Source organism: Thunnus maccoyii, chromosome 7 (assembly GCF_910596095.1).
Source record: "Thunnus maccoyii chromosome 7, fThuMac1.1, whole genome shotgun sequence".
Lineage (NCBI taxonomy): Eukaryota > Metazoa > Chordata > Actinopteri > Scombriformes > Scombridae > Thunnus > Thunnus maccoyii.
This window is the reverse complement of record NC_056539.1, coordinates 9,185,067-9,195,341: the sequence shown is the minus strand read 5'-3', so window position 1 is coordinate 9,195,341 and position 10,275 is coordinate 9,185,067. Positions and strand designations below refer to the sequence as shown.

The 10,275-nt window shown below is 41.0% G+C and overlaps 2 protein-coding genes across 4 annotated transcripts in view; one reads left to right on the top strand and one right to left on the bottom strand.

Annotated features, from left to right (window-relative positions):
• Positions 1-2,121: 2,121 nt before the first annotated feature.
• rabggta (Rab geranylgeranyltransferase subunit alpha) lies at positions 2,122-9,671 on the bottom strand. The gene is made up of 17 exons (XM_042415601.1): positions 9,589-9,671; positions 9,205-9,244; positions 8,924-9,034; positions 8,087-8,211; positions 7,780-7,967; positions 7,364-7,621; positions 6,595-6,678; positions 6,380-6,462; positions 6,190-6,285; positions 4,939-5,044; positions 4,785-4,836; positions 4,608-4,696; positions 4,365-4,453; positions 4,104-4,220; positions 3,897-4,010; positions 3,641-3,728; positions 2,122-2,850 (listed from the first exon to the last, which is right to left on the bottom strand). The coding sequence occupies exons 2-17, from the start codon at positions 9,205-9,207 to the stop codon at positions 2,702-2,704; spliced, it is 1,752 nt and encodes a 583-aa protein (XP_042271535.1). The 5' UTR covers positions 9,208-9,244; positions 9,589-9,671; the 3' UTR covers positions 2,122-2,701.
• Positions 9,672-9,743: 72 nt separating this feature from the next.
• Positions 9,744-10,275, top strand: part of LOC121899857 (capping protein, Arp2/3 and myosin-I linker protein 3-like) — a 44,753-nt gene continuing 44,221 nt past the window's right edge. For 2 of the 3 annotated variants that reach the window (XM_042415593.1, XM_042415596.1), the window contains exon 1: positions 9,746-9,923. The gene's annotated coding sequence lies outside the window, so the exon portion shown is untranslated. Of the gene's footprint in view, positions 9,924-10,275 lie in introns of all 3 variants that reach the window. The other variant, XM_042415600.1, reaches the window with a different exon arrangement.

Sequence of the window (10,275 nt, the reverse complement as noted above, 5' to 3'; positions counted from 1 at the left end):
CGCGATCAGAGATAAGTGGTATCACGACGGTGATTATGAACTTTCTTTGTTAACCCAGGCTTTCTGCTTCAGGCTATATGCACGTCCCCATAAAGGGGGGCGTTTGGCGCATCATTTGACTCTTTTTCCGCACACAATGGACAGATCGTGGGCCGCTAACTTCAGTCAGGAGGAACAGATCATTATAACGGAGAGCTATGAATAATATAGATACATTTACACAGCAAAAAGCAACGCTGTTGCTGCAAATAAGGCGAGAGAGGAATGCTGGCAGAAAATTGCTGATGCAAATTCATTCATTAAAAAACGAATTCATTAATTTATTAATTACGTAGCCAGGTTAAAATAGAGACACCTTCGTGACATTGAAAACCCTGGCTTTAGGCTGCTTTGCAGTTCTGTTTAGTCCTTCCGGTCATATGGGTCTTGTTATATTTGGGTGGTGGGTTTGGACTGCCTTTTGTTGTTTAGCCTGGTGTGTTGTATACTTTAGTTTAGGTTCACGATGGTTCTTGGACAGGTTGGTGTGGGTTGTATATAGTGGATTGTGTTTTCTGGGTTATGATTTTGTTACTGTTTCCCTTGTGTGTTCATGTACTGCTCTTCACCTGCCCTGCTTCACCCTCGTTAGCCCTGCTCTGCCCTGTCTTCCCCACACTTGCCCTGTATCAGTCTCGTTAGCCCTGCCCTGCTTCCTGTGTTTCCCTCAGCCAATCACTCCCAGCCTGCCCTTGTGTCTCGTCACCTGTTTCCCATTCCCTGATTAGTTTAGTCTGAATTTAAGGTCTGGTTTTGAGTTGAGTCTTTGTTGGATCATTCGTTTGTTTTGTCTACTAGTTCTGTTCAGCTCTGTTTGCCTGTTCATGACCATCCACGCTTAAAGGAGATTTTTTTTCATCAAATCTGCACTCCGGCCTCTGCGTTTGGGTCTACTCCTGCTTCCCCAACCTCACAGCTTTACTCTGGACCAGTTGTAACATTCTATTACCTGATGAAATACTGGACCAAACCACTGAACAGTAATTCAGGTGATAGTTTATTGTGTCAGATATTTTACACATCACTTAATTACAAACAAACTGTTTCCCATTTTAGTTACTGCTCTCTGTATGTGTTTGTGCCATGATCATTTTTTTCTATAACTCCCAAAAGTTTGGCCTCTACAACCAGCTTTATTAACATGTGATTTATACTCAGCTTTGGTTTTGAACATAAAGAATAGTTTGTTCCTATTACAACACCGGTTGTTTTACACACATTCAAAATAGATTAATTTACTGTTAATCCAATCTACAACTAACTACAACTGAGGTTCACATCTGTGGTTTTGACAGAAATGTCTCAACAACTTGGATGGGCTGTCATGAAATTTGGTACAAACAGTAATAATCCATTCAATTCCAAATTTTGATTTGTCCAATAAAATGGCTGCATGTACATAGCAATTTACCTCTCTTTCAGCTATTCACACACAGAGGAGGTGGGCATCAAACCACCAACCGTGTGATTACTAGATAACCTGCTCGACCTCCTGAGCCACAACCAATACTTTGGTTTATGACCAAATACCTGTGACCGCTTTGACTAGTGCTAATAAGCAAATGTAAGCATGCAATCACATATAAACATTATACTGTACATACTAAACATCAGAATGTTAACAAATGCTGTGTGAGCATACGGTTACTGTTAGTATGTAGCTCGCAGCACTACCACACCTAGGTAAAGTCTCTAGGCTAGAACAGCTTGTTTTCCTAAATCTGAGTTTATATTTAATGATTAAATTACTTTTTTTACTTTGTATTGTGAACTGAAAGATGTGGCATTTTGCAAATTCAATGTCGTTTTAATTTGTTTTGGTTGGACACTCCCAGAACCACACCAATTAACATGTCATGACATCAATCTTCAACGGTTGCGAAGTTGATCCCATGAAAAAAAATCAAACAAATGAACAAAGACAGTGATGTCAATAGAGGCCTAGCGTGGTGACACACTCCTAGTGGCCCTGGCACACCTCTGAAACCGACTTGTGATGGCTTGGGGATTAACGCACATTCAGGAAAGCTTATACATGTAAAATTAATTATTCTTTCGCCATAGAAAAAACACACAAGACGGTTCTTGGAAGGCAGTGACACAATGTGTGCTGTTTTATTACTGGATCTGTGACTTACTGTGCAACAGTATTGTGTCATATATTAAATGTTTACACAACCTTTAAAAAAATGTGTGTGGAAACTATGCAATATGCTCTGATCATCAGTTAGAAGCTTTTCTTCAAATTCAACCGTTTTAAAGCTTATAGAAGCAATAAGCCAGCATTACTGCACGCCAATCCATATACAGTCAATTTTCTCCATTATCAGGGTTTCAGCATGCATTTGAGTGTGTTGTATTATGAAACATCCGTACGCACACAGATGAAATGCAACATTGGTTATTACGCAGTCACACACACATAATTCTGGATTTTTTGTTGAGGGTGTTAGAGAGGTCTCTGACATATGCTGTGAGGCATCATGCATCAGACCCTCGGGGGTCGGTGTGATTGACATTCTCCCAAACAAGTGGAACAAACGGAGTCACAAGACACTTGGAAAAACACCCAATTGCTCTTTCACAAACAAACACGCCCAAGAGTGTGAGGTACAACCGAATGACGGGACAATGGTGGCAGAGATTTCTGCCCTCCATCTGATCAGAGCAGGAGGTCTGTGACTGAGGGGAGCAGCTCGGCTAATTGCGACTCGATGTTGGCGGTCTGAGTGACAGGGTTGCCACGGAGATCGAGGCGTTTCAGCTTGGGGCAGGAGGCCAGCGGCTGAAGATCTGCCAGTGTAGATATTTCTGCGCATTTGGGTTAATGAAAAAGCCTTCACGTGGTCTGTGGTGAAATTAGTAGGAATGAAAAGAAAGGCGACATGCCACACACATTCAGTGCTCCTGACACTGGTGCAAAAGTAAGATCCACTTGTTAAATATTACAGTGGGATATTAATTTATTTTTCTAAATATAAAACTTAGGCCAAACAAAAGACATGCATACACTACAACTGTAATTCAACATTCATTATAGAAAAACCCCTCGACTATATCGTCAGGGTCATAACCTGCAAACCTCATTAATTCCTCTCAAGTGTATCAGGGAAAGTGAAGCGTGAAGGGGAAGCAGTCTGCAGTGATGATGTGTTGTTAAGTGTCTCTTCCCTTCTTAATGATGCTGTTTGCTCTGTGAAATTGCAGCGCTGATTTTATTTACTTAATTGCTAAACGAAGTTTCAGGTAAAAACAAATTATTCATGCATTGAGCTGAAAAGGCTTGTTACTGCTGCAATTTCCAAACTCTGTAAACACCACCCTTTGTGTATAGTGTGTCTTTTACATCACATTCTTCACACATCGACAGCTGCTCGCACTCTTTACCGGGGTTGTTTTGCAGCATTGAGCCCTGCGCACTCAGAGCTGATTCACACATTTCTTGAGTCACTAGTACACTGTGAGAGGAGTGTAGAGATAAAAGCAAAATGGAACCCTATGACACTGGTGCGAGAGGATTAACACAGATCCAGAACAGGATGTTCTCTGTCAAACAAAGTTGAATATAAATCATGAATATAAATATTTGATTTAAGGATACTGTTGTTCTTCAAGAGGACCTCCTCCAGTTTGGGAAGGTGATACACTCCTTCCAGGTTTTCTATGCAGTTGTTATCAGCCTCCAAGACCTGCAAGCAGATAGAAGTTTTGTTTTTTTAATGGAACACACTGCAGAAAAAAGGTAATCATTTTGTATCATTCCTGCTGTAATCTACCAACTGAGGCACACACAAAATAAGAAGAGAATCAATGTCCAGATAGGACAGATAATTGGATTTGAATAGCAACTTTATCACCTCCAGGCACTGCAACATGGCAAACTGAGGAGGAAGCCGCTGAAGCTTATTGGAGGACAGATTGATGTGGGTAACCAATAGCAGCTGGTCCAGGTGGCATAAAGTGGTCAAGTTCTGTTAGAAAAGAAGTGCAGAAATGACTTCTCAGATTGGCAGACTGGATTTCAATTGACCAAATAGGATTTTGTGTCATTATTCTGAACCAACCTTGTCAGAAATACTGAAGACGCGTACTTCAGCATACTCCATTTTCAGAATAGTGTTTTCAATCATAAACTTGCTGCACAGGTCACTGTAATAGGCAGAGCGCATGGAATCCACTTCCTGAGGGAGAAAATGAGTGTTTAGTCAAAGATATATAAATCTATCTATCTATAATCTCTCTCTCTATATATATAAAATATGCCTATATTGTGTGCAAATACATTTTATAGTCAATGCCACAGACTGTAAATAGTTGGTGGTGACCTTGAGTGTTTGGAAATGAGCAAGTGTCTCCTTTTCATATCCCAGGGGGTCTAGCGCCCTCATCAGGAGGATAATGGTCAGTAAGCACCCTGTCAAGACAATGAGAGTGGTTCAGTGGCTGCATGAAAACAGCAGCAGCAACAAAAGCAAACCTCTTTCTGAGGTATTATAATACAAGAAGTCGACTATTCAGCTCTGTGAGACTCGAAGACACGTGGTTGTAGTAAATTTTAATGCACTTACACTTATTAAGTGGCTCCAGTTCTTGTAGCTGGTTACATGATTGTAGCTCAGACTGTAACACTGAGGTCTTCTCTACTGAGAGTTCACTCCTATAGAGAAAGAGCACAATCCATTCTTATGCGTTAAAAAAAAACAATAACAACAAAAAAAAACTACGACATGCCGCCAAAACTGTACCTGAAAAGTTCCTGATCAGTGGCAGAGTCGCGACACCAACTCTCGCTTCGACCTGTGGAAGTGAAAAAACCCACAGTTGAAGCTTGAGGAAATAAAGATGTGTCATTCAGACCCCAAGAGAACTCAGCATGTAAAGAAACACAACATGTATCACCTGTATACAGAGCACAGTCTCTATGAGTGTGTTTTTCAGTCCAGTGCACAGTCAGATTGTGCTCATTTGTGATGTCGCTGGTCGTTCCAGGAGGAAGGTCACAGATCTGAGCCAGTGTTAAGATTAAGAAAGAACGATATGAGGATGATTTATTTCACAAGTAAGGAGGAGTTGAAATCCAGACTAAACAGGCCACCTTTAACAAAAGTACAAAACCCACCTAAGCACACAGCATGAATGTGCATATCAAGTCCATGACTCATTTCAAGTGCCAGTACAGCAAACTGTAAGAGCTGTGGACAGTATGACTAAAAAATGTAAATCTATGAAAAACAGTCCTTTAGAAAAACTAGCCTTTAGCAAGTTGAAAGCTACAGAAAAAGCTAATAAGTGGACCTTGAGTTGGGATTGTTTAGAGAATTCCAGATATCAATCATTTTTAAATATAAACTATCTTTGGAATTAAACCACTCAAAACCATGATTTGCTTGTTCCCTCCGCTAGAGGCTCAGCCTGTGAGGTCAGATACTCAGCAGCACTCCTGGAGCTGAGGGGAGTTCCCTGTCTTACTGAAGGACACTTCAGAGAAACTGGATTCCTCATAAAATGCATCTATTTTAGCAGTCTTACTGACTTAACTCAGTGTCCTCTGTTAGTCTGGCATCGAGCCTCTCAGTTCATTTTCAATTTCTGAGGGGAGTTATCGACGCGCGCAGACCAAAATGCCTCTGGACACAATTGGACAGACCTACAACCAATCAGATCAACGAAACATGTAGCAATGTAACACTGAGCAACGTAACCCTCTATAGTCCTCTGTACAGTCATCGGATCAAACTCGCCCCATATTAGATAAACGGTTGTTATTGGCCCGACCCAGGTCAGGTCGGCTGGAAATCTGTCTGAACGGGAGGGGGGCCAGACGCATCTGCCAGAGCAAATAAAACATGAGCTCGCAGATTTGTCTGGTTCCCAGCCTAGTCCTTTGTGTCACGCTGTCCTGACATAACTACAAAAAAATGGTACACTTCTATGATGGAGGTAACAACATTCCATTCCAGTAGGCTGATTACAGTCTATGGTGGTGACACACTTTCTCTTTATGCACACACCATAACGTCTTATCAGCATGTGGTATGTGAAGAATGATCAGAACAAAATGTTAAACCAGTATTGTGTTCAATCAGCGGCACACAGTGACAGTCAACATTACTGTCTGTGGCAATTTTGTGTCATAAAAGAAAAGGATACCCAGACAGGGCTGTGTTTAAAGCGAGGATGGACACTCCTCCACTCCACTCTCTGGGGCTGACCGTCGAGCACCAGCATCAACCCAACCGACTGCGCCTGTCAGAAGCGACACAAGAAGGAAGGTTGCTGAGTCAACACAGTGCACCATAACGATATAAGATAAAGAAAAAGGACAAGTGAAGATACTCACATTGACAGGCCTAGAGAAGGCAACAGCCACTCTCTCCTCATCCCGACTGACATACACGCAGCTTATCATCTCTTCACGTTCCGCTGTAAGAAAGAGAGAGGTTTGTGAAAACTAGTGTAATAAATGAAAATTAACGAAATATTTGCATGCTCATAAAATATGTATGTATTTTCACACATATTTGAACATAAAGACAGCACTACACATATACATACCTCTGCCTAGCAACCAACGATAGTAGAACCAAGCGCTCTGGTCGTTGGGGTCGGTGAAGAAAGCATTTTGTACAAGCTCATATTCTGGAAATAAAACAAGAGAAACAGTTGAATGTTAAATGTAAACGATTTCAAATTACACAAAAGATATCATTTGCAGAACACAACAGTACAGTTTACAGTAAAGGGGTGACACAGCAGTGGATTTTCACTCCTGTCCCATCCCACTCCTATAAAAATAGTTCTGTCCCTTCCCAATCCCATGACAGAGTAAAATAAAATTCCTGTCTCGTCCCAATCCCGGAAGAATGACTCCTGTCCCATCCTGTTCTCGCAGGAATCCCACAGGAATCCCGTGACCCACAGGACTCCCGAAAAAATAGCTGCAACCAACCAACAACCAGCCACCATCGCAGACAGGCGAGAATGAAAACGACAACAATAAAACTAGCATTATGTTCAAAATAAAGAAAATAGCATTTATTTTATTTATTTATTAATTCATATTAGAACTGCATATTATTTATATATAAAAACTGACCTATTGTTAATATGATTCCCGTCCCGCCCGCTCCCATTGACTTTTTTTTCCCTGTACCGTCCCAGTCACGTGATGAATAGTGACATTGACTCCTATCCCGGGGGAATCCCACAGGAATAAGCCACATTTTACAGCACTTGTTAAGGCTCAGACTGCCCCCTGTCTGTTGCTTTTGTGTATTGCTGACTAGACAACCTCGCCATTCACTGGCTGAGTCACTGAGTTTACCTTTCAGTAGCTGCTCCTCACAGACGCGATGGGAGTGGGTTTGCGGAGAAGGTGGAGGGGAGGACTGGGGAGGCTTATGGCAAGGCGAGGGAGGTTCGGGGGACTCCGGGTGGAGCAGTGGCAGTAGGGTGCTACGGTAATGCCAGCTGGAGTAGTTGGAAAAATTGGAGCCAATAAGACAATCAGTAAACCCCAACTCCTGATCCACGGGCACGCCAGACATCTTCACTACCATCCGGCGATAATCCCAGCAGTGAACTGGTCGAGATAAGAGAATATGGTGTGAGATATGGATGGAAATGGTGCGTTGGCATGCCAAAGTATAAAAAATACAGAATTATCCAAATCCTCTACAATTCTTAAGTCTCAACATCCTTCATTTTCTTGCATTTTCTTTTTTCTACTCCATTACTCACAGTTGCGGTCGTCCAGGCTGAGGCAGCGATCACACAGGCTCAGCTCTCGAGCCCAGTCCGGTCGAGGCAAGCGGGCTGAGACCCAACCTCGATGGTGCCAGCTGCCGTAGGACTTGGGATTCATCTTCAGGCAAGACTCCAGAAATGATAGCTCAGCCTCGTAAATCTTTTGCACTTCGTCTTGGTCTCTGAAGCGGATATCGAGAAACAGAAATGTTATTCCCCTGTCATATCTCAGATAATTTACCATTCAAAAACTGTTGTGTTATGAATCTACACGTGACAAAATAATTGGTAATTATCTAACTTCACGGTCTCCAGGTGCATTAGGATCTCTCTTCTGTAGTTCCAGAGGGTTGCAAAGTCAGGATTGGATGATAGCAACTGCTGGGTCAACTGGAGGGCCTCATCATCCCAAATACCCTGCTTCCTCTGTCAAACAGGACAAAGCAGGAGTGTGACACAAATGCACAGAGCAGCAGACAGGCACACAAGAAGGACATGAGTGAAATTAAGTAGCTAACAAATCTGAAACTGTTAAATAAGCACTGTTCAGTTAAACTATTCATTAAGTACCAACATTTCAGTTAAATACTGTACTTTAGCTGTCATACAGCTTAGAGACTGCCATTTTAAGAATAATGCTGGTGTTATTCTATATTCTTCTAGTCTGTGTCTTAATACTTTCAGCCCCGAGCCCATTTGTTCCTGCTGAAGACATACATCTTTAAAAATAGGTCAAAGGTGTGTGGATTTAATTTAAAAAATGATTCCCTAAAACTGCTGGACATCATTACTCAAACAGGAGGAAATGTTCCATTTCCAAAATCCCTTTGTTGGGGACTATTTTCAGCTGAAGATTTGGTAGTGCTAGTGAATATTTGCAGTATCAGAATGGTGTATGTGGGATTGAATATAAATAAATCACAGTGCCCATGTTCATGGTAATGAAGGAACACCCTGTGTAACAGTGATGTATTTTTGGAGTAGTTGGCACACACAATACATAGACAATACTTGTTAGTAGGATAAAGTCATAATTGGTTTTGGTATTTTTATGGGATTTATTGACAACAAGAGGAACACAGTACATTATCAGCCAGATCCTTTAAAGTGTATGGTGAAATGTGTTTGTCTAAAGGACCTTAGCAAAACAGGCATCCCGTGCAGCCACATATATCTTCAGTTTCTTCTCCCGCTCCTTTCTTTTCTCTTCCTCCTGCTGGGCGGTGGTTTTAATCTTTACTCTGCCGTGCTGTGAAAGGGCGAAAAGAAGGGTTAGTACAGTAAGTACACTTCACTTTGCTGTTAGTAGATTATTGTAAATAATTGATTATTCCATGCACAATATGTATCTGCATCTGTATGAATGCAGTGAATTAGGCTACATTTCAATAGAAAATGATTACATGATGAATCTCTTACCATCCTTTATGTTTGTGAAGGAGACTTTCCCAAAATAAACCTGCATATAATAGCACATGAAGGGTGTTATTCAGTGTTAGGCCTGCGTAACGTGTTTATGACATAGAGAGCTGTCAGACTGGCACAAAAAGTTATGACAATTCAATATTATGAGCCCTGACGGTAGCTAATTACCAGTGTTTACGTATTCAGCCCTCATTTAAGTTAAAACATCGAACACATCACAGTCTGAAGTTAGCTCGCTAATTAGCTCCGTTGTCAGTAAACAACACTGGGCTCATTCAGTCCATTCAAACCAGCACAGAACAGTCACCTCCGATACGACATATATTTACATTACAGAGAAGCACTAACATTGCATTACGTATCCCCTGAAATACATACCTGTTTGGTTAGTTGGCTTCTTTTATGTTTTTCAGTATGCTGTTTGATTTGTCATGTCACCATCAGGATTTCTAACGACTACAATTTTTGTTACTTCCGTCTTATGAAAATGACGTCAGAGAGAACAACGGTTTGTGGCCGTTTGTGGATCTCTAGTGGAGAAAACAGCAAACAGCAGCGCAGAAACATTAAACTCACCAGAGTTTGGAGTTAAATGAACATTTATTTTTAAAAGCAGCTCGTGGTGGAGGTGTTAAATACTGCTTGAAGTCCACGAAAAGCTCGGAGAGGCTGGAAATTACAAGACAGGGACATACATCCGCTTAGGAACCTCGGTAAGAGTAAAATTTAAAGAAGAAGTTTGTCGAAGTTGAAGATTTATTTTGATACCCAGAACAATTTACTGTGAATTTCAGAGATATAGTACACATAAATGCTTATAATTTATTTTATTTTATTATTTATTTAATTTATTAACTGTACATGATTTATTAAATTAAATCATGTACAGTTTGCTCAAATAGTTTAATCTTGGCAAAATGGTTTGGTCTTGGTTTGCAAAATGTTCTGTAAACCTACAGACACAAAATGTATGTATAATATAGTGTAGCCTATGTGTTTGTGTGTTCACACTAGAACTTGACGGATAAATTTGCTGGGCCGATATTAAGTTATCACAAATATATC